Source organism: Cupressus sempervirens, chromosome 10 (assembly GCF_028749045.1).
Source record: "Cupressus sempervirens isolate cs-2001-9-10 chromosome 10, ASM2874904v1, whole genome shotgun sequence".
NCBI classification, from domain to species: domain Eukaryota; kingdom Viridiplantae; phylum Streptophyta; class Pinopsida; order Cupressales; family Cupressaceae; genus Cupressus; species Cupressus sempervirens.
Genome location: NC_143127.1, coordinates 592,375,172 through 592,399,677, shown reverse-complemented (window position 1 = coordinate 592,399,677; position 24,506 = coordinate 592,375,172). Strand labels below are relative to the sequence as shown.

Sequence of the window (24,506 nt, the reverse complement as noted above, 5' to 3'; positions counted from 1 at the left end):
AATGGGTTTGGAGAGGAGTTTTTGAAGAGGATGACATCAATGGTTTGAAGAGGCATGCTATGGAGGAAGGTGTGGATTTGGTTTCAAGCTGGATGAGGTTTCAAGCTGGATGACATTGAGTTGAATGAGTAGTCACTACTAGTGCCAGGAGAAGCTAGAGGCAGAGCTACTTCTAGGATCGAGGACAAGCCACAAACTGAGTTAGACAGACTTCTAAGATTAGACCCTCTAGTTCTACCTCTCCCTTAGTTTTTATTAGAACTGAGAAGAGGAAGATGTAATTGGAATGATGTATTTACTTTTGGTTTTATATAAATTATTTACTATTTTGCTTCCAGCCATGAGTCTTTCTCAGGAGAATGCAATTTCGTACCCACTTTGTGTTTAAATATATCTAGACTAAGCTTGTTTGTTATGTGTTCTCATTTATTAACTCATTGGATATATCTTCTCATTGAATTTTGCAAAATAATGCATTTGTAATAAACTTAAGCAATTTTTTAAGATGCGGAGTTTTTGCTGAAAACTGGTCGAGTTTTCCCTGAATTTATTTTTCGAACCTTGGTGAGATTTTCTACTATGGGTACAGCCCATGCAGGGCCTCTTAGTCTTGCATCATATGAGTTCTTAGCTTATGTGGTATGTGTTTAGAGAGAGAGAGAGAGAGAGATGCGCTTGTTCTTACACGTAGCTTTTTTTATGTAAACCCTTCCTTTTGTATTTAGTTATTTTGGCCTTGAGAAGTCTGATCATATTTTGTTCAAAAAGTTACTCCAAATTTCTGCAAAATGAAAATTCTTTCCAATCTGAGTGTTACTGGAGTTGGTGCTTCAACAGTCTGAAGTTGGTGTTTCAAGGGAAGTTGATGCTTCAACAGTCTGAAGTTGGTGTTTCAAGGGGATTTGGTGCTCTGGTTAGTAGTCTGGGTTGGTGCCTATTATTAATGAAAGCGTTGTATGCTGTCATGTATTTACCCGAAAGGATTTTCAACAAGAAATTTTCTGTTGGTGTCTTGTTGATTGCTCTCAGTACAAAATTTTGACATACTGATTGAGCCCCACTCCCTCTTAGTATTCCCTGTGTGCTCTTCATCAGCAAACTCACATTTATTTTATGGATTTGACTTGGACAAGCTTTGTACATATGAATCCGACATATATAGAGATTTTTTTAATAGCAGTGTATAATTGGTTGCAAATGGACATTATACTATTACCTTGGCCAAGAATTGTTTTCTGCTCAAGCTCCAAGCTTGGACAGAGTATTCAGAATTTGTCAATGTTGGTGAGATTAGTCTTCTTCTCCAGTCTATTTCCTGTTTTCATTAAATTTCCTTCACGTACTTCAGAAGGTTTTGATTAATAAAGTAACCACCTTGTATTCATTTTACTAGATTTGTTGTCTACAATAACTCATCTCTAAGATGGCTTTCTATGTTGTACATTTCTGTCATATTGCTGATGGTATTGTCATCTCTTTTGATTATATTTAGTTTTGTCGGACTCCTGGTGTAAGAGTACTTAGGTAGATAAGGGCTTCTTTTCACCATTTCTAGTTTGATACACACAACCATATTCCCCAAGGGTATCAGGGCTATTCCATTTGTACTCTCAAGCTGATGCAAAACACATGACCTTATTTTTTGAATGTATGCAGTTATTTACAGCTCTAACAAAATTCAGGATTGGACCTTATATTTCCAAATGTTGGATTTTTAAGTTTATTTAGTGTCCATGATAGATTGTACAGCATGCATGATATTTGTGTTAACAATCCTGAAATAAATCTCCAGGCTATACCTGCTGCAGAGGGATTTCAGTTATTTGCAACTATAACAAAATTTCAAACTGGATCCAGGCATGCAATATCAGGTCTGTCTCGGACACAAGACATTTTCTAGCATTGATTTTGAAATGTATATTTTTATTATCGTGGATGTGTTTCTGAGTTGTCAACTAAAATCATGCTTAGTTTTTTTGATGTATCATAAATACTCAAAAGTTATTTGCAAGTTATCATGGATTATGTGATTATTCGCAAATTATTTGTAGTTATTGTGATTATGTGAACTAATTTTCTTTTTCACTGGCGCTTTATTTATTTCTTGGAATGTCAATAGCACTCACAAAATTGTTCTGCTCTATATTTTCTTGGTTGACAGGTAAAGAAACATTTAGCAATTTGTGGAGAAAGGTTGTGATCGATGCTGCAAGCAATGATGATTTGATCCAAATTGTAAAAGTGAACTTTCCGGTCTTAGGACACGTTGCTCCTAAATTGATAGGTCTGGGAATCTGCAGTTTTTAAACCAATTTCTATACATAGTAATTTCTCTGGTAGAGTGATTAGATTTTTAAATGATTATAGTTTATTATGTTATCTGTAATATTATTAGAAGCTATATACCATTTGTAGTAATATCAGTGCAAATCTTGTGTAATGTATTATAACAACGAGTGTCATGACAATTCACAGACACCCTAGAAATGGTGAATTCGGTCAATACATCAACCACCTCAACTTTTGAATTTGGTGGTTTTACTTCAGTCTATTCTGAGAATCGGTTCTCAACAAGGTACTGTAAAACTCTTTCAATATTATTTCCCAATTTTTTGAAAGTTTGAGGATTTACAGTTGCTTATTTTTTAAAATTATACATGAATTTTTAATTCATGGTCTGACTGACAGGGATCTCATGAAATGGTGTAAACGAATCGCAGATTTAGATTTGGATTTTGATAGGGATGTTTTGCCATGCCATACACGTGAATGTATCTTTAATGAGGTCATCAATCAATCTCATTCATTGTTCTCTGTCTATTCTGTCTTCATAGTTTGTCATGATGAATCGAAATGGAAACTCATTATTACCTTATTAAGCGAGTGCTTGATATGCTGTCTTCTACTGTGCAGGCAGTGGATATCTTTACTGCTTCGATAGCTTGCAAGGAAAGCAGGCATATTTTAATGAAAAGAATTGCAGAACTTTGGAATATATCTCATTCACAAGCAGAATATTTAGACCAACTAAACAGACCTCAGATTCAGGTTTTGTGTTCTTAGTAACATATGATATAGTCTTTAGACATCATGATAACATTTTATTTTTGCACGTTAAGTATTCACTGTTTTTTTCAAATGTGTACCAGCTTCTAAAATCTGTGCTTCAAGTTGGACGTGTTTCTCTACTTCAGCGGCAGGTTGGCTCTCATAAAAGTGTTGTTTGGTATGTGAATTATTTTATATATTACAAGCACTTGATAATATTTTGTCTGTATTCAGATTAAAAAAATTCAGGAACGTGCTTTTGCAAATACCGGGAATGCATTGCGTAACTTGGAGCGCATAGCATGTGCTGTGAAGCATAACGAGCCTGTTCTTCTAGTTGGTGAGACTGGTACTGGGAAAACTACTCTTGTGCAACATTTAGCTACAAAGCTCGGTGTGCCTCTGACAGTTTTGGTATGTTGATCAAGACTTTTTGATTTTCATCATTGTTTCTATGCAACGCAAGCTGGAGTGAGGAATTGCTGATATTTTTTTTTTTCTTTTATGGCAGAACCTAAGTCAGCAGAGTGACAGTACAGACTTCTTGGGTGGATTTAAACCAATAGAATCTCAATTGATATGCATTCCTCTTGTGGAGATCTTCAATCATTTATTCTATTCAACCTTTTCTTCGGAGGTGAATATCCAGGACTTCCGATGCTTCTTCAATAGGACATGGGTAGAATTTTGGATTTATACATTTTAAGGGTTTCACTTATTCTTTTGAATTTGACCTGTTTACAGAAAAATGTGCAATTCCTTGGTAGAATTCAGCAATTTGTGGAGAAAAAAAAATGGGATCAGTTGTTAAAAGCATTCCAGATAGCAGTTGATAAAGTAGCAAAACTTGTGGAGTCAGAATCATTTCAATATGTTGAACTGCATCCCAGAATTACTAATGGAACAGGTGGAAGTGACGGAGAAAAGACTACCCGGAAAAGGAAGAAGTCAATTGACAGGGAAGTTTTGGAAAAATGGCGTGAGTTTTCTTTTATTCTTCATAAAGCCCAAAGACAAATTGAAGCTTCGAAAACCTCTTTTGCATTTTCTTTTGTGGAAGGAGAATTGGTGAAGGCCATGAGAAATGGTCATTGGATTTTATTGGATGAAGTAAATTTAGCTCCTCCTGAGACGCTTCAGAGGCTTAGTGGTGTGTTGGAAGGGGACAAAAGTTCTCTTTGTCTGACTGAAAAGGGAGATGTTAAGTATGTTACTCGTCATCCAGACTTTCGATTATTTGCTTGCATGAATCCAGCGACAGATGTTGGCAAGCGTGATTTGCCATTTTCTATAAAAAATAGATTTACTGAATTCTTTGTTGATGAATTGCTAAACACAGAAGATTTGAGTCTTTTTGTTAATCAGTATCTTGAGGGTATGCTGCCATCTCTTCCTATTGATGATATTGTTAAGTTTTATAAAGAAGCCAGAAAAGAATCAGAGTCAAGACTGCTTGATGGGGCGAATCAGAAGCCTCAATACAGCTTAAGGTCTCTGGCACGTGCTTTAGAATATGCAAGGGCAGCAACGCCATTGTATGGTTTTCAGAGGGCTCTTTATGATGGAATTTGCATGTTGTTTATAACGATGCTAGATCAATCAAGCACAGATCTAATGGAAAGAATTATTGCTTCAGTGCTTCTTAAGGAATCTGGAGCTATGACTATAAAGGCTTTAAATTCATTACTCAGGGCTCCTCCTTGTCCAAGTTCTGATCATGTACAGTTTGAAGAGTACTGGATTGAGAGAGGAGGAACATCTCAAGTGTCTAAGGCATCAATTGAATTTTGCAAACAATATGTTTTGACAAAAACTATAAAGCGACATCTTAAAAATCTTGCAAGAGCTGTCTTTATTCGTAAATATCCCATTCTCTTACAAGGACCAACCTCTAGTGGCAAAACAAGTTTGATTGAATATCTTGCAACTGTCACGGGTCACCGATTTGTTCGCATCAACAACCATGAACATACAGATTTACAAGAATATCTTGGTAGATATGTTACAGATTCTTCTGGTAAGCTAGTTTTTCAAGAAGGAATATTGGTTGAAGCAGTACGGAAGGGATATTGGATTGTCCTAGATGAACTTAACCTGGCACCTTCGGATGTATTGGAAGCTTTGAATCGTCTGCTGGATGACAACAGAGAACTATTTGTACCAGAACTTCAGATGACATTTAAACCTCATCCCCATTTCATGTTATTTGCAACTCAGAATCCCCCTGGAACATATGGTGGTCGTAAACTCCTCTCTCGTGCTTTCCGCAATCGTTTCTTGGAACTTCATGTGGATGATATACCAGGAGAGGAATTGTGTGTGATACTTGAAAAACGTTGCAAAGTCCCTCCAAGCTATGCAGGAAAAATGGTTGAAGTTATGAAAGATTTACAAAGGCATAGGCAAAGTAGCAATGTCTTTGCTGGGAAGCATGGATTTATAACTCCTCGTGATTTATTTAGGTGGGCAGATCGGTTCAGAAGATGTGGAAAGTCTTATGAAGATTTAGCAATGGATGGCTATATGCTGCTTGCTGAAAGACTGAGAGATGTGAGTGAAAAGGCTGTGGTCCAAGGAATATTAGAGAAGCATCTCCATGTGAAGATTGATATTGGGAAATTATATTCAGAGGTGGGCTACTCATATGCAATTCTAAATCAGATGTTAAATTTTAAAGCATTTCCCTTAAATTTTTAATTCAATGGCAGTTGCTTTACATAGGTGCTTGATGTGTAATGCACTAAAATAGAATCATTTTGTAATATTTAAGTGAAGATTATATTTTGTTTGGCCAGTTGATTGCCTGGTTACAGGGTTGTATTTGCTAGTTTTTCTGGCTGCAATGCATTCTTTTTTGGTTTGTTAAAGGTTCCTAGGGTTAGGGATCCTAGAACTGGATAAAAATGTTTTTGAGACACTGAATTGATTTTAGTCTTATGGGCAAAATAAAAAAGAGATGAATTTGAAGAAGCAAATTCAAGTATCTGCTTCTGCAGAGAGGGCAATCTTCTCTGATCTGCTCTAAACATATTACAAATGTTTGAATGGTAGAAATAATAATAGCTAATGGTATTCATAATTTGTCCATATGATAATTTTTCTTTATTTCATTCAGTTACAAAAGGGTGCTTCCGAGTGCACAGAAACAAATTAATTTACCAAAATCAATCAAGTTTTGCTTTTTTTAATGGAGGGAAAGTTCTTCCTTTTTGGTGCGGTCTTTAAGAAATCAGCTCTATTAATGCTGGGGGGACAGATAGGAGCATAAACATCTTACCCAACTTTTGCACCATTGAATTGGATGTTGGATCTGCTGATACATTTCCTCTTCACCTTATGGGTTAGTTTATGATCTCAAAATTTGCTATTTCCATCTTAGTTACCTGAAGGACATTGTTTATTTGGCAGTCATTGTACTGCCCTTTTCTACTTTCAATGGTAGTTGCTTTACATAGGTGCTTGATGTGTATATGCACTAAAATGGAATCGTTTTGTAATATTTAAGTGAAGATTATATTTTGTTTGGCCAGTTGATTGCCTGGTTACAAGGTTGTATTTGCTAGTTTTTATGGCTGCAAGGCATTCTTTGCTGGTTTCTTAAAGGTTCCTAGGGTTAGGGATCCTAGAACTGGATAAAAATGTTTGTGAGATACTGAATCGATTTTAGCCTTATGGGCAAAATTTAAAAAAGATGAATTAAAAGAAGCAAATTCAAACATCTGCTTCTGTCCAGAGTGCAATCTTCTCTGATCTGCTCCAAGCATATTACAAATGTTTTCCTTGTAATCAAAGTTTATATACTAAGACAATTTTATATACTAAGATCAATCTTTTCCTTGAATCAAAGTTTTGCTTTCTTTAATGGAGAGAAAGTTCTTCCTTTTTGGTGCGGTCTTTAAGAAATCAGCTCTATTTGCCTGTGGGGACAGATGGGAGCATAAACATCTTACCCAACTTTTGCACCCTTGAACTGTATGTTAGATCTGTTGTTACATTTCCTCTTCACCTTGTAGGTTAGTGCATGATCTCAAAATTTGTTATTTCCATCTTAGTTACCTGAAGGATATTTTAATTTGGCAGTCATTGTACTGCCCCTTTCTACTACTAAAATAATTTGTCAAGTATTTTCTTATCATAAAACAAATTGGTGTTGCCCATCACATCATCTTTCTATATCCCTCCGAATTCTACATTGCCTGCATCAAAGTTGAACATGACCCAATTGTAAGGAGGCTAATTTCACACAGCCTGAGGCTATAGGGCTCAACTAATTTAGATGTTGAAGGTTCTATAGGGCTTATTTCACACAGCCTGAAGCTATAGGCTCAACCTTTCATCTTGTCAAAATTTCCGAATCTTCTTCAAATGTATTGTTTGATTTGGGCTCAACCGATTTAGATATTGAAGGTTCTTTCTTCCCTTATCCTCTGTATTATATTTTTCTTCTTGTCAAAAATGGTTGAGCTTCTTTCAAAGTTCAAACCATAGATTCAAATCTGAATGGGTGGACTTGTCATCCAGATAGCATTGAAGATTTTATTCAAAAATTCTCTTTGGCATACCTATGTCTACTATATGCATGCAAGCCAGGCCATCTTACTTCCATTTAATTGAAGAATCTTTCCCAAATCATGCATGCCATCTTATAATGTAGAAATAGTTGATTGTAAATTTGAATGCTTTCTGAAATGTAAGGTAGCTAACCTTAATATATCATAAATTAAATTAAATTGCTCATTCAACACATTCAAATTAATAATTTTGAGCAATAACTCCATAAATAAATAAGTAGTGAAATATAAACTAAGTTGCCGGTTCAAATTCTGGTTTGGATGTGGGTTCGACATTCGAGTTCAAAATTCATCCGATTATTTTTGGGTTGGGTTTGGGTTCATTTTGGGTGCGTCCATAAAAGTTTTTGTTTTTTAAATTATAAATAAATATGCTGCAGCAAACAAGTTCATACACCACTATGCTAATATTAAAGCAACTTAGCAAAATACACCCCCACATATATTAACGGTTTAGTTCGAATGACATAGCAAAATGTCAAAATACACTGACATATCATTGTTTCAGTTCAAAAACATTAATGCTATCAGAAATACTCAGTTACATATCATCAAAAAAATCATCATCATTCTGCTGTTGCAGATTAGAGGCACAATCAGTGTCAATAGCATTAGTAGTAGCAACCTCAGGTCCAGTCTCAGAATCAGTTTCAACATCACTAAGTATTTTGCGATCACCATCATCAATTGCAGGTGCATCAAAGTGCCCTTCCAACTCTGCAGACTCTTGTTCAACATCACAATGCTTTAAGTATTTTCTTTGTGTGTTGTGAGCCTCAAGTTTGAATGCACAAAGACCAAGTTATTTGCTTTCTTGGAGTTTAGTTGGTTGTGTTTTATTGAGTGGATGGAGGAATACATGCTCTAGTTCCTCTCACATGATGATGAACTAGCAACCTATCAAGATTTATAGTTTTGAAATTAGAGAGTTAAGAGTTTTAAATTATACATTCAAAAATAAATTTATTCAATAATCATGAACAATAATTTAGAAATTTGAATCTTAAGAGTAAACAACTTACTTGTGATAAATTTTTAATGGCAATGGGTTGCAATTGTTGGTACATTTGTCCGTGGAAGTACCACCATTTATGAGCATCAACATTGTTTTTGTCTTCAAGAGCTTCAGGACCACAATCCTCAGTGCTTGCTAAACTCATGAAATCAAGCCTCATTGCAGCTCGTAGGTGCTTGGGAAAGAGTCTTCGAAGGGCTGTCTTGTACCCTGGACCGACTTCGGGATAAAGGGGAAAGTCTAGTGGTACTTCCCTTGAGGAATGATTGGCTATAGAATCTGGGGTTCCTTGAAGCACTTTTTTATATGAATCTCCCTCTCTCATTTATGATATTTCTATTATCTTCCATCATAGAGTCAATGCCATCATATACCTCACCCAAGCAAGGGTTATCCATGTCAGTGTATCGGATCATGCCGAATATAGGCTTGGTGAACTTTAGAAGGTACTCAACACGACTCCACCAAGAGTCATCTAGTATCAATGTCTTAATGACAGCTGCCCTGACGCTATTAGATTGCCTCCATATGCTCCAATTAGCTCTAGTTACCCCTCGAGACAATGCCTCTTTAACCTTGACAAGGCGTCTCAAAACAATAGTGTTGGAGGTAAAGCGGGTCTTGACAACCTACTTTAAGATCAAAACGATAATAAATAAAAGTCAAGATTAAAATTAAAAATTAAAATTTAAAAACATTGAAAGTTTACTAAAGTGACTACAATTCTAAAACATGTTTAAATTTTAAACAATTGAACTCACCTTCAAGAGCTCCAATTTCAAGAATTGTTTAAAAATGGCTTGTGTCATATGGTGGTTCATGAGAAACATTTGAATCTCTTGTGCCTCTTCATACATTTTTTTAATCCACTCAATCTTAGAGCCAATTTTTTGCAGCATTAGGTTGAGTGAGTGTACAACACATGGTGTCCAAAAAATGTGTTCGAAGCACTCCTCAACCAAAAGATCAGCAAACTTGCAATTCTTGGCATTGTCAGTTATTACTTGAACAAAATTTTGAGAGCCAACTTGCTCAATGGCTTCGAAATGTTGGTAATGAAAGGGCCATCCTTCACCTCTCCTTCAGCAGTCCACAACTTTTAGAAACGTTGCACCTCTTGTGGACATTGAAATAACATTCACTAAAGGACGATTTCTCACATCTTTCCATCCATCAAATACCATAGTCACACCTGTTTCGATCCATGAATTCTTGATGGGCTGCATGGAAGCCTCTACATTGCTCACCTCTCTATCCAATAAAGTGGTGCACACCTTCTCATAGCCCGGTCCCTTGAACCCCTTTGGAGCCTCATTAATTGATCTCACCATTTTTTGCCAATATGGTGAGCGAACAACATTGAACACCAATCCACACACATAAAGGCATCTCGCTATGGCTTGCTTTGCAATATCTCTAGCTTCATTTTGAAATGATGTTTCCAAGGGCCCCATTGCTATTGCAGCTGGTATTAGAGAAGCACACAAGAATGGATGACCCTCTATGGGTGGTCCATTGGAGTGGAAGTTGAAGACATAGATGATGTTCTTGCTTTTTTTGAAGGCCTAGGATTTTGCAATGAATGAGAAGAATTTGACCTCCAATAGCTTTGTCTGCTTGATTTTGTTTTTGAATGTATTTGTCCACAATGTGGTTTAGAATGGTGGTTTTAGGTAGCACTCTGTCTACTCTTGGCTTCCCTGTACAAAATTTAAATGGCTTTTGAGGAATAAAGCACAAATGTGCTTTCACTCTACTCTAAGAGCTAATAAATTTCTCTTTGCAATCCACAAAGAACCTCCTCCTCCTGGCATTGGTTGAACCATTTCCACATATTTCCATTGGTTGAACCATTTCCGCATATTTCCATAGTGGAGAGCATCTTATAGTTTTGAAATGGGAGTTTTTGATAGTAGGACATCCAACTGTTCCTTAAAATAATTTTGTGTCAAAATATCTCCAGCTTGAATTTGCAATCAATATGTGTCTATAGTCAAAATGGCACTGCATTACAGTTTTTAAATTTTACATAATTTTAAATTTGTAAAATAATAATATTACTAAATTGCAGTCAATATTACACTTTTCAGTAAAATAGAATAAATTAAAAATCAAAATGGCCATGTGTGCTCATTAATATTCATTGTCTGGTAATGGTTCTAAAGGTGTTGATGTGGCAATTTTGACAAATATTCGATGAATTGTCCATAACTTTTACTATCTATGAGATGACAAAAAAACATGGGAAAAATCTTAAATAATAAATATTAAAAACTTGTGATCAAGATAGTTTTACCATTCACGCATACCTTTAGGCTTTGATAAAAAACAAGATCGATGAAGAATGTTTGCTGCTACTCTGTGGAAGAATAGTTTGCCTCTATGGAAGAAATGATAAATTGTTTGCTGCTATGGAAAAATTACATCGGTTACTATGGAAGAAACATGTTTGCTGCTATGGAAAAAATTATAAGGCCAAAAAACGTATTAAAAAAATGTTTGTCGACCACATTTTAGGGCTTCATTCCCTAAAACAAAACTGGAAAAATGTTATTGGAAAGTCCAGAAAAGAAAATTCGTACCATATTAGTTTTGAAGTCTTTCTGAGCTTGCGCTTGCATTTTGGAAGTTGGTCAAACTTGTATAGGGTCCTTCAAGTTGACTCCTTCAAGCCGACTTTGCAGCGAAATTCTTAGTTGTCAGAGGACTTTCTTGTGAATTCGCACCAAACATGAATGACCTGAAAATAGACTCTTGATTTTGGTGTTTCCAAACAAATGTGGTAACTTAGAATATAATCTAGAGTTTTAGTGCTTGATCTAGAGAACATATCATATACATATGATATATGCATTGCAATTACATGATTATAATGGTGGTTCTCATGCTATGAGAAAATCATTACAATAAATATTCTATCATGCTATGAGAAAATCATTACAATAAATATTCTAAGTTATTGATGCTGGTTCTGATGCTAATGTGGGTACAGGGTGTTGATGCGTGGATTTTTGTTTTGGGGGGATTTTGGATGTGTTTGGGTGTGTTCATATATATATATATATATATTATAATTTATGTATGCAAATTTAGTTTTTGAATATTTTTGCTTACCATGTCAGCCCTAAAACAATTGACATAACATGGGAAAAGAATCAAAGACTTAATCAAAATTATTTTGTATAAGCTAATATTTTTCAATAGCGACACAAAATATAGAAGTTAAAACAACAAAACACATGGTACACTTATACTTGGCTTCTAGAATGATGAGACTTTGTGAGAAAATTTGAAGGCCTAACTATAGGTAAGTTTTTTGAATAAGCCTTGTTTGACTAACTTAGTGTAACAATTGTGAAACCTAATTGTTTTCAGCTCCATTTGTATAACTAAGTACATTGCCAGTGTCAATGACTGAAATAGTTCATCTACATGACATTATAATACTGCAAAAAATTGATTGAGTTTACCCAAGTGTTCTAGTCAGTTTGGCAGTGTATGTTGACTGCATTTCAAAACAATAAGCTTCAAACCGGTAACCAAGTGTTCTAGTCTCCCATTTGAGGGAGGGGGAAGATTCCGATGGAGAAGTAGAACATCGGAAGGAAGGGATTAGGAGGAGAAACAAAATAGGTGATCCAGTCAGCCATATTCGCAGAGGAGAGTATACAATCCGGATGCTTCGCAGATTTGCCCAAATGCTCTGTGAATGCTTTCCCAAGAATCCACAGGCAGAAGCCATGCTTCCTGCCCACCTTCGTGCCGCCTTCAAACACATCTGTGCATCCCTGCGCATCGGCACCCGCATCCTGGCCAAAATGCCACTCATCGGTATCTTAGTAAATATTTATAAACTACAATAATACAATAGCAAACAATTGTTCTTGTTTGCCATCAACCACACGGTCATTTGCCAGCCAAGGATGAGAACATGACCAAGGTGTTTTTCCGCCTAACCACTAAGCAATTATTCTACCTTGGAATTCTTCATTACACAACGAACCACCAACCCTGTACAAAGAGCCTAGCTACCTCAGAACAATGGCAGGATGGAATCCTTGGTGCAGCTTGTTACATTTACATGCACATCTGATATATGATAAGCAATCTCTTATAATGTTGATGTGGCAGAGAAACATTCAAAGAAATTTGTTATGTAATTCATTTATTTCAATGAACAAGGATATGGACAAAGCAATTTTAAATAACGAACTTTCCTGAAAATAGGATCGTCCTTCTTAGTTTACCCATATTGGACACCCATTTAAACATAGCACAACATACACATCATACAGACGATCATACATGAGTCTATGTCATGCATCGATGTCAATGGTGAATTCGTATAATGAATTTGCATGTTCATGATAAATTTCACTTCTGGCAATTTACAAATATGCAAGATAATGTCGACTTTACACATTATGGCTGTTACATGCAAGATAATATTCCTACATGGCTATTCATATGCAAGTTGATATCATTACATGGCTGTTATATGTAGGATAGTGCTACTGCGTGGCTGTTATAGGCATGTTGATATCCTTGCATGGCTGTTATATGTAGGATAGTGCCACCACGTGGCTGTTATAGGCATGATGATATCATTACATGGCTGTCTGACCTCCAGCATATGGCTATTTTATGATATTGATTATGCAGGCAAATGAAGAAATGCATATTTCATTTTAAAGTACAATAATAATTTTAAGAGGGTATGACACATGTATGCATACATAAAATATACATGTATACATGCACATTTTCTCAATAAATACTGGAGATTTTAGTAATAAAAATAGTCATGAAGAGAAGAAAACTGATCGCAATTATTTATATGGTTTCTAATGTGTTTAAACTTCTGGTTTTCTGACTGTACTTAGTTGTGTGAAGGGTTTTCTAATCGCTTTCAAGTGACATTGCAGACATAATATGATTTCAGCTTAGCCAATCTAGCATTATCAGTTTCAGATTTGCAAGAAATGTGAAGGGTTCTGGTTACAGCTAGTTCTATGCGGACATTTATATTTTCAGTTTATAGTGAGTGGTAAAGAGATTGCATTTCAGTTTCTTACTATTCTAGATTTGATCTAACATATGCATCTTGCAATCAGTTGTGCAGTTTCAAAGAATGGACATTCACATTATATGCTAATTTATACATGTTAGAAACATTGTATATATTGCCCATAATTTGTGCCGTTCATTATTATATGTGTTAAGTTTATAACAGTGATAACATACTGGTCTGAGAGTGCAGACCACACCATAGTTGTCTTCCTTCAAATACCATTTAAGGCATTATATATATCTTGCACTTCATGAAAGGATGGGCAGCGATTCTTGCACATGTTAATGTTAACACTGACTATAACTTAACAGTTATGTTAGTTTATGTTTAATCATCTCCATTAGTCGCCGATTTTTGGAAGAGGAGTATGAGCCGACCTAGAGAGGATCATGTTCCTTTGAGCGACATGCCCTTTGGTCATGGTATTAAAAGTAGTTATTATTGTAGTTTGAGGACACACAATAATCTCAAGTCTGCTCCTTCAAGCAATACTGCCCCATACAAATTTATTGCAGAGACAATTAAATTCAGAACAGCATTCAACATTCTGATAACTCCTCCTACATTCAGAACCAAAGAAGATTATCTACAGCAGTAAAGGATATTATAAAATTTGCAGAAACTTTACATGGTATCAGAGTTCTGGTAGTCAAACCTAGGCTCTGCAAATTAAGTAATTAGACCTTATATATATCTAGCATCATTCTCCTATCTTCAATGGCATACAGAATCAGACCCAAGGATAGGTTTGATGGGAAAGAACACTTTGATGCCTGGAATTTCAGAATCATGATGATTCTTGAAGAAAATGATGTAAAACAATTTATTGATTTAGCATCCAAACAACCTCCAGTTGAACCTCATAAATCTATTTGGAGTAAAGGAAATAGAAAAGCCAATAAGATCATATTAGATGGAGTGAAAAATGATATCGTACCTATGCTAACAATACATCAAACAATATTTGCTATGATAAATGCACTAGTAAATGCATATGAGGTTAACAATGCAACCAAAGTTCTAGCACTAAAAAGGCAACTGAATCACATACAAATAAAGAAGGGAGAATCGATGAATTCTTACTTCCTAAGAGTTGCCAGCCTAAGAGACGAACTTGCAAGTATAAGAACCATCATTAATGACACAAAACTAACACTAATGGCTATAGACAAATTACCAGTTTCATGGGAAACTTTCACTCAAGGAGTAAATGCCAGAGATAAACTTCCTGACTTCAATAGACTTAAGGGAGATTGTCTTTAGGAAGAATCCAGAAAACTAAAGAAAGGAGGGAATTGAAAATGGAAGATGAAGAACTTCATGATCTTAACACAAACTCCTATAGAGGCAAGAAGAAGCATTTCAAGAAGAAAAGGGGCAATCAAAAGAATGACAAATCTAAGAAAGATCTATCCAAAATAAAGTGCTTCAAATGTGAAAAGTTTGGACACTATAGATCTAATTGCTAGAGAATTTTAAACAACAAGTGAACTGTACAAATGTTACTAGGGAAGAAGATAACTATGATCTCGAGAATCGTGTATTGTATTCGTCTCTATCAAATGAAGTCTCAAGTAAAGCATGGGTCATTGATAGTGGATCATCTAGACATATAACAAGATACAAAGAAGCACTAGACTCTATATCAGAAAAGGTTAATGGCGAAGTCACCATCGGTGATAATTGAACACATTTCGTCTAAGGACTTGGAAATTGCACCTTGAAACTAAAATCAGGAAATTCTCTTCTTCTCAAAGGAGGACTCTATTTACCAGGAATAAAAAGAAATTTAATCTCGGTTACAACACTTGAAGATGATGGACATAATGTTGCATTCATGGACGGTAAAGTCATAACCTAGGCTAAGAACTCCTCAATTAAGAAGGTGAAGTTGATTGGTAAGAGAAAAGGGTATTTGTATGAATTAAATTCATAACCTAGTCGACCTATTCAAGCTTTAATTCATGATGCTGTAGACATAAATGAAATATGGCATAGAAGGGTAGGACATCTAAATTTCAAAACTTTATCAACTACAAAGAAGATGGTTACTAGATTACCTAAACTAAATAAAGACCACTCAAGCATATGCAAAGGCTGTGCTCTGCGTAAGAACACCAAAAGTCCATTTCATGATAGCACTAGAAAAACCAACAATATTTTGGAATTAATTCATTTAGATTTATGTGGACCTATGTTTGTTCCTTCTCTTAGAGGATTTTGGTTCTATATTTTGTTTATAGATGACTTCTCTAGGAAAACATGGATTTACTTCTTAAAATGCAAAGAATCAGAAGAAATCTTGAAGAGATTTAAAGAATTCAAAATATTAATTGAAAACTTATCAGGACATAAAATTAAAACTCTTAGAACTAATAATGGAGGGGAATACACCTCAGATTTGTTTAAAAGGTTTTGTAAAGAAATAGTAATTAAGAGGGAGTATACCGTTCCTAATAATCCAGAACAAAACGGGGTAGTAGAAAGAAAGAATAGAACAATTATAGAAGCTGCTAGAGTTATGATATTTGATCAAAATCTAGAATATTATCTTTGGGCAGAAGCCTCTTGTACTGCTGTCTATATTCAAAACAGAAGCCCTCACTCTTACATTAGAGATAAAACTCTTGAAGAAGTCTTTGGTAAGGTTAAACCCAATATAAGTCATCTTAGGATTTTTGGGTGCCCTGTATATATCCATTTTCCAAAAGAAAAGAGAACTAAGTTAGAACCCTTTGGGAGGAAAGGTATTTTTGTAGGGTATAGTGAAACATTTAAAGCATATAGGATTTTCATACTTGGACAGAAAAGTATTGAACTTAGTAGGGATGTAATTTTTTAAGAAGATCTAGCATTCAAAAGAGCCCTAAGTTCTAAAGAACCCTCTCCTTTACCTAGTTCTAAAAGAAATATTGAGTTCGAGTCTTAGAGGGAGAACATAGAAGAAATTGAAGATGAAGTTCAAAATCTTAATTTTGGAGAAACTCAAAACTCTAAGAAAAGACCACTTTGGGCCATTAAAACAGTTGAGAAAGCACAAGACTTTGCTGCACCTTCTGGAATAGTCAGAGAAAGCAAAAGACCCAAAAGATTTTCTAGTTATACAGTGAACATGAATGATTTGTCTAAAACAGAACCAACCAATCCTTCTGATGCTATTAAACATACAACTTGGAAAGAAGCTATGATAGAAGAATACCAATCTATTATGAAGAATGATGTTTGAGAAATTGTTCCAAGACCTAAAGGAAAATTTGTTGTTTCTTCCAAGTGGATATTTAAAATAAAGCATGATGCTGACGGTAGCATTGAGAAATATAAAGCCAGATTTGTAGCTAGAGGATTCTTTCAGAAAGAAGGGATTGACTATGAAGAAACTTTTGCTCTTGTTGCTAGATATACCTACGTAACAACAGTCCTAGCCATCGTAGCATCAAAGGGATGGAAAGTACATTAGATGGATGTAAAAATAACATTCCTAAATGGAAAGATTACAAAAGAAGTACATTTGGAGCAAGCTGAAGGATTTGAAACTCACGATCCTAACATTTTTGTTTGCAGGCTCAAGAAAGCTCTCTATGGGCTTAAGAAGACTCCAAGGGCTTGGTGATGATCATCTCATATATCAATGCAAGAAAGATCTAATTAGAGAATTCAAAATGAAAGACTTAGTACTCCTCTATTACTTCCCAGGACTGGAAGTACAATAAAATTTTGATAGCATTATTCTTAATCAAGGGAAATATACATCAGATATTTTGAAGAGATTTGGAATGTGGAATTCAAGTCTATGTCTTCTCCAATGGAGACTAATCTACATAAACTTAAAGAACAAGCAGTAGAATCACCTTCCATAGATTCTACTCTCTACAGACAGATGATTGGATCCCTTATGTATTTGGTAAATACAAAACTGGATATTTGTTATGCTATTAATGCCTTAAGTCAATTGATGTGTGAGCCGAAGGAGATTCACCTAGTTGTAGTCAAACACATTATGAGATACTTACAAGGCACTCTTAATCTTGGGCTCAAATATGAGAAAGTTGATTTAGATTTACATGGATTCACTAACTTAGATTGGGGTGGAAGTGTTAAAGATAGAAAAAGTACTTTAGGATGTTGTGTCAGTTTAGGATCCACAATGATATCTTGGATACACAGAAAGTAGTCTTTGGTAGCACAAAGCTCGATAGAAGCCGAATACATAGCAACAGCTATGGCCTCTCGAGAAACAGTTTGGCTTAGAAAGTTACTTGTGGGATTATTTGGGCAAGCCATAAATCTTACGATTATTCATTGTGATAATCAGAGTTCCATCAAGCTTTCAATGAATCCACTTTTCCATGATAGGTCCAAGCATATCGAAATTCCTTACCATTGTAAGAGATATGATAGATAAGAATACTATAAAATTAGAATACATTTGCATTGTAGACCAGACAATAGACATTCTCACCAAACCTCTCTCTAGAGTGAAGATAGATCACTTCAGGAAAAGACTTGGTATGGTTGAATTGTAATTCATTTGTATTCTTTAAATTATTAATAAAATAATTTTTGTCAAGCTATTGAATGTTATGGGCTCCACCATCTGTATTCATTATTTAAGAGGTGACGATCTCTGAGGTAATGAATACTTGTATAAAAGACATTATGAGAGATGACGATCCCTCAGATAATGTATTGAACAATATAGAACCACTGTTAGATCTAGGTGAGTTCAAGATCATTTGTGACAACCATTTCTATGCTTATTAATGATAACTTGGATAAAGGAAGAATTTATTCTTCAGACTTTATCTTGTTTTTTGGTAGATCTTAACTCAAGATCAAGTTGTGATATAGGATTACGGGTTCCTATAAATCACAACTTGGATAAATGAAGAATTTAATCATTCTTTGGATTTTATCTAGTGTGTATTGCATTACATGCAATACTGACATCACTAGTATAAGTGATGAGTCATATCACAAGATGGTTATATGACTCAGTATCATGTGTTCCATGATGCTATTTTCTCGAGAAGATTCAGATAGATATAGAGTAACAATCTATGCTTATTCATCATAATCGATGATGCTAGATATGTTATCTCTTAGTATGATCATCAAGTTAAGAGGGAGTGTTAAGTTTATAACAGTGATAATATACTGATCTGAGAGTGCAAACCGCACCATAGTCTTCTTCCTTCTAATACCATTTAAGGCATTATATATATCTTACACGTCATGAAAGGATGGGCAGCGATTCTTGTTATATTTTAATGTTAACAGTTAACACTAACTATAACTTAACAGTTATGTTAGTTTATGTTTAATCATCTCCATTAGTCGGCAATTTCTGGAAGAGGAGTATGAGATGACCTAGAGAGAGTCATGTCCCTTTGAGCGACATGCCCTTTGGTCATGGTATTAAAGGTAGGTATTATTGTAGTTTGAGGACACACAATAATCACAAGTTTGCTCCTTCAAACAATACTGCCCCATACAAATTTATTGCAGAGACAATTAAATTTGGAACAGCATTCAACATTCTGATAACTCCTACATTCAGAACCAAAGAAGATTATCTACAGCAGTAAAGGATATTACAAAAGTCTGATTTTTTATAACAGAATTTGCAGAAATTTTACAATATGAAAGAGATGAAAATTAAATATTATCATTGACCCTTGTTCTGTATCTATATGTTAAAAAGGATGAATAAATGAAGAACCCCTGCTTGGAAAATTGCAGCAGATATAGTATCCCTTCAACTGTCCCTTCCTTCGTGCTTTGGAAAGCTATGCCTGTCTAATAAACCTTCGAGAACCACTGGTTATTTTCATACATTGTGCTCAGAATATGCCAGGCAATTGGCTTTCTATCGTTTCTCCATTCTATAGAAGGGATTGGCCTAGCAATGCTGTGTTTTTCTTTCATGAAGTAACTGGGCTGCCTTAGCATATTAAATGTTTTAACTTCTTAGATGCGTAATGTTTGCTTCTAAGAGTAGCTTGTTTTGAATGGTTGCAATTGGTATATGCCATATGGCATGGGTGTTGTTGAGCGATAGAATATGCTAATTAAAAATAGTACTGTATTAATCTTCTCACTATTGATATTCATTTGTTAATTTTTTGGCAAGTATAAGCTGGCAGCTTGAGCCTGGTTGTTGTTGAGTGATAGAAAATGCTAATTTAAAATAGTATTGTATTAATCTTCTCACTATTCATTTGTTGTTTTTTTGGCAAGTATAAGCTGGCAGCTTGAGCCTATTTGAAACTTGAAATTGCTTGCTTGAAATAACAGATTCAATGGGTACATAGCAATTTACAATAGCTGCAAATTAAAGCTGAAGTCATCTAATATTAGAAGATTTAAATACAATAATGAGTAAAACATTTTAATGAGCATTAATAGAAGAATCTAAAAAACTAGCTAAATATAACAAAAAATTCTAAGATCCTAAAATATTAAAAGAATCTAAAATATTCTAATACCCTCCTTTAATGGTCATTCTATCAACTTTATTGAAGACGATTTATGGGTCTTTTGGTCACAAATGCATATAAGGCTACCAACTTTTGGTTAATGATGCATAGAGAAGGCTACCCCTTCTTGTAATAACACTTTGCAAAATGTGCCTGCAACTAAGACCCTCCCTGAGTTTGCAAAACTTCTGCAAATGACCAAGATAACCAAAAACTTGCCATCGTTGTTGGGAAACAAAGCTATCACTCCTTGTAGCCAGAGACACCAAGATGAAATTGAAATTACAGTTTGGATTTGAGGAAAATTGCGAAAGTCTCTGGTACAAAGGCATCATGCCCCAACATGGACTGCAAGATACCGCAATTCAGAAAGAAGTTTTGCAAATGAGCACTATAACTCAGAACAGATTGCAAGAAGCCACAATTTCTGTGGAAAAAATCAACAAAACCCTGTAATTGAAGTTTACAAAGCATCATTTTTATGAAAAAAATGATAAAAACCCTAAAACAGGAAGGACTGAAATAAGGACCCATGATTTTTGTGGACAAAATCATGAAAACATATCAGCCTCCAAGGTTGGTTTGAGGTTTGGAATAATATAAATATAACATTCCAACTATAATATATTTGTAGACATGTGCCTATATTGGTATACGTATTCTTATTTGTATGATGATATAGTCTTGTATGTAGATATACATTGTAAGTGTATATACATAAATATATCTTGGTGTGCATGCAAATTCATGTTGCCATACATATACGCCATTTTTCAAGCATGAGCATATACATTTTATTGAAGTCAAAGATGGTAAATTTCATTTCTATAGAATATTAACATTTTCCTATTATCTAAACAAGGCATGCAAACTTATCTTCATTTCCAAATTGATTGCAATAACGTGATAACAATTATATGTATGCATTCTCAAAACATTCTTATGTGCATGCATTGTATAGTCATAGATACAAATAACTACAAACATAGAGCACATTATACATCTGATATCAAATATCCATTTTTCAAGCATGGACATATATGAAAAACATTTTATTGAAGTCAAAGATGGTAAATTTCATTTCTATATAATATCAACATTTACCTAATGTCAAACCAAGGTATGCAAACTTGTCTTCATTTCCAAATTGATTGCAATAATGTGACAATGATTATATGCATGCATTGTCAAATCATTCTGAAAACATCCATCATGTCATTTAAATGCAAGTTCTACATTATTCACTTGATATCGAGTATCAATTCGGAGAGCACATTAAGCACTTGATATCAAATATCCAATTTTAAAGCATGAGTATATATGAAACTTAAACATTTTATTGAAATCAAAGATGGAAAATTTCATTTCTATAGAACATAGACATTTACGTGTTATCAAAACAGGGTATGCAAATTTATCTTCATTTCCAAATTGATTGTATTAATGCGATAATGATTATATGTATGCATTATCAAATCATTCTGAAAACATCCATCATCTCGTGTAAATGGAAGTTCTACATTATACACTTGATGTCAAATATCTATATACAGAGCACATTATACAGTGTCCATTTCTCAAGCATGAGCATGTATGAAACTTTAACATTTCTTTGAAATTAAAGATGGTAAATTTCATTTCTATAGAATATTGACATTTGCCTATTATCAAAACAAGGTATGCAAACTTATCTTCATTTCTAAATTGATTGCAATAATGTGATACAATTTTATGTATGCATTCTCAAATCAATTTGAAAACATGCATCATGTCATTTAAATGCAAGTTCTACATTAAACTATGCAGTGTGTGCAAATTAGGTATCCATCTTATTCATTCTTTACAAAATGGCTAGACTCCTCTCCTTAAACATGTTCCCACCTTCAACTGGTGCCTGCACTCAATTGCACATCAATAGATCAGCTCTCAAAACCATAGCCGAAGAATGCCCATGGTAGGGTAAACATAGTAATATCAAATTTAATTTAATTGACGTAAACCTGTGATTGTTGTATAATTCTCATAGGTTGCAAAATTTTGTTGGAGTTTGGTAATTTCAGTTGTTTGGTGAGATGCAACTACTTGTTGCTATATGTGGTGTAAGGCATTTTTCGTTGGTTAGATATTGCATTGCTTCTTGTCCGTCTTACATTTTTCTGTGCAATAGACACTCTATCTAGCCCAACACTACTTCGTCATATTGTGGCTCTTGTAGTAGCTAGTTGCCCTTTGTGTTGAATAATGTGCAAAAGAAAACACCTTTTGTTGTTGGCTCTCCTAAGAGAATTTGTCACCTCATCTCTTCTGTAGGGAATTATTGGCATCACTGATATTGTACGCCCTAAAGATTTTCGAGTTGAGTTTAACTCAGTGATGTTATTATATGACTGATTATGATAACATTCTATGATACACCTTTTTCAGGATTCTACAGGATGGCAGGAGATTGTAAACCTGTCTATGTCATCTAACAGTTTGGAAGCTCTTGGCAAGTGAGTAAAGATTTTCGTTCATTGATTTTGCTAGCATCAAATTATATTGTAATCTTCACTGACTGTTATTATCATAATAATCTGGTTGGCCGGACAATAATCTGTGCAGAGTTGTGTGGACTAAAAGCCTGAGAAGGTTATTCTATCTTGTGGAGCGTTGCTATGAGCAGCGTGAGCCTGTGCTTCTTGTTGGTGAAACTGGTTCTGGGAAAACTACTGTTTGTCAATTACTGAGCCTTGTTTTCAAACATTACTTGCACATATTAAACTGTCACCAACACACAGAGTCATCAGACTTTCTCGGGGTAGGCAACATACACCGACTCATAAGACTTTAATGTACTTAAACAGTGGATTTTGAAACCAAGTTGTATATATTAGTTTATGCTCCTTCTGGCTTTGAATATGTATTCATTATATATCTTTGATTAAAACTTGTATCCGATATGCAATATTTTTATGCGTTCACATTTTGTAGGGTTATCGACCAGTGCGTGAACGAAATAATATTGCAGGCAGGTTTCAAGAAAAAATGTGGACAGTCACTGCCTCAAAAGTGTTTGATCAGTTACATGAATGTAAAGTATGTGGTTGTTCTCTATTTATTGCAGTTTATTTGTAAGATAATTGGAATTTTGGAGTGACAAAAATGGGTGCTTAGGCAGTTGAATATATGTTAACCAAGCCCTCTTATTTTCATTTGCTGCAGACCTTGTCTTCTAATGTTGAGGATGCTAGTATCACTTTGAAGACACTCAGGCATGTGTTGGATAGCATTAAATCAAGTGTTTTATCAGAAGATAATAGTAGTGGATCAAAGCTATATAATGCAACAAAGGATGAAATAAATACTCTGGAATACACCATACAAGAACTGGCTCAGCTGCATAAAGATTGGCAATCCTTGTTTCTGTGGCATGATGGACCCCTCGTGCAAGCAATGAAGGGTGGGCATTTCTTCTTGGTTGATGAAATTTCTCTTGCTGATGACAGTGTTCTTGAAAGGCTAAATAGTGTTCTTGAACCTAGTCGACTCTTGGTAAGATGAAGTTCATTTCTTCCTTTCTAATCTTAAAGAAACTGAAAATTTGGTCATATCGGCGTTGTTGAATTTGGAAAACACTAAACCACAGATTAATAAATGATGATGAGCAGAAATGGCAACATCAAACTATATGATGCATTCGTGATAGTTTTATTTTTGTACGATAGCTTATAGAGCAACCACTCAACCACTGTATCTAACCTTTACATGGGAAATTTCCACAAACAAGTCCTTATTAAAGATTATTCATTTATTAACTATTACTAACCATTATTTTTTGTAAACTACTATCATATTAGACGTAACATCAAATCCCAACAAACCTGCATCCTGTCACTTTATTACTTATATCTGAACAAATAGTGGAACAATGCATGAACTGGACATAAATCAGTTCACATTTCTAGACTTGCCTACAACACACAAACTGATATACTGACTATTGAACATTCAAATACTGTGTACCACATGAGAGAACTAAACTAATACATGGAGATACACTAACAGAACCTCTTTCAGTAATTATACTTTTCACAAAACTAGTAAATGTAGATACTCTACCTACAATGCTTTCAGTGATTGGACTATTCACAAATATTACCAAGAACTGCCAAGCCTCCCTGTTGCAAGAAGGGACACAAATGTTGCAAGGAGGACACAAATGTGGTGGTTTTCTATAAACTTTTAACAATCTAACATGTTGGAGTAGAAAGCTAGCTTGAGATGGGAAAAATCCTCCAACCTTCTGAATTTAATTACACTTCATCTGCTTGCTATTGCATGCAGAG

At 34.8% G+C, this 24,506-nt stretch overlaps 1 protein-coding gene across 4 annotated transcripts in view; it reads left to right on the top strand.

The window, feature by feature from the left end:
• Positions 1–24,506, top strand: part of LOC149535255 (midasin-like protein) — a 216,133-nt gene that overhangs the window by 57,616 nt on the left and 134,011 nt on the right. For all 4 annotated transcript variants that reach the window (XR_016356783.1, XM_089803665.1, XM_089803666.1 and 1 more), the window contains exons 9-21: positions 1,793–1,871; positions 2,162–2,284; positions 2,476–2,575; positions 2,689–2,785; positions 2,914–3,048; positions 3,150–3,200; positions 3,283–3,462; positions 3,560–3,685; positions 3,793–5,679; positions 22,606–22,673; positions 22,783–22,978; positions 23,152–23,256; positions 23,383–23,712. Coding sequence is in view for 3 of the 4 variants with exons in the window: in XM_089803665.1 (XP_089659791.1) it covers positions 1,793–1,871; positions 2,162–2,284; positions 2,476–2,575; positions 2,689–2,785; positions 2,914–3,048; positions 3,150–3,200; positions 3,283–3,462; positions 3,560–3,685; positions 3,793–5,679; positions 22,606–22,673; positions 22,783–22,978; positions 23,152–23,256; positions 23,383–23,712 (3,477 nt within the window). In the remaining variant the exon portion in view is untranslated. The remainder of the gene's footprint in view (positions 1–1,792; positions 1,872–2,161; positions 2,285–2,475; positions 2,576–2,688; positions 2,786–2,913; positions 3,049–3,149; positions 3,201–3,282; positions 3,463–3,559; positions 3,686–3,792; positions 5,680–22,605; positions 22,674–22,782; positions 22,979–23,151; positions 23,257–23,382; positions 23,713–24,506) is intronic.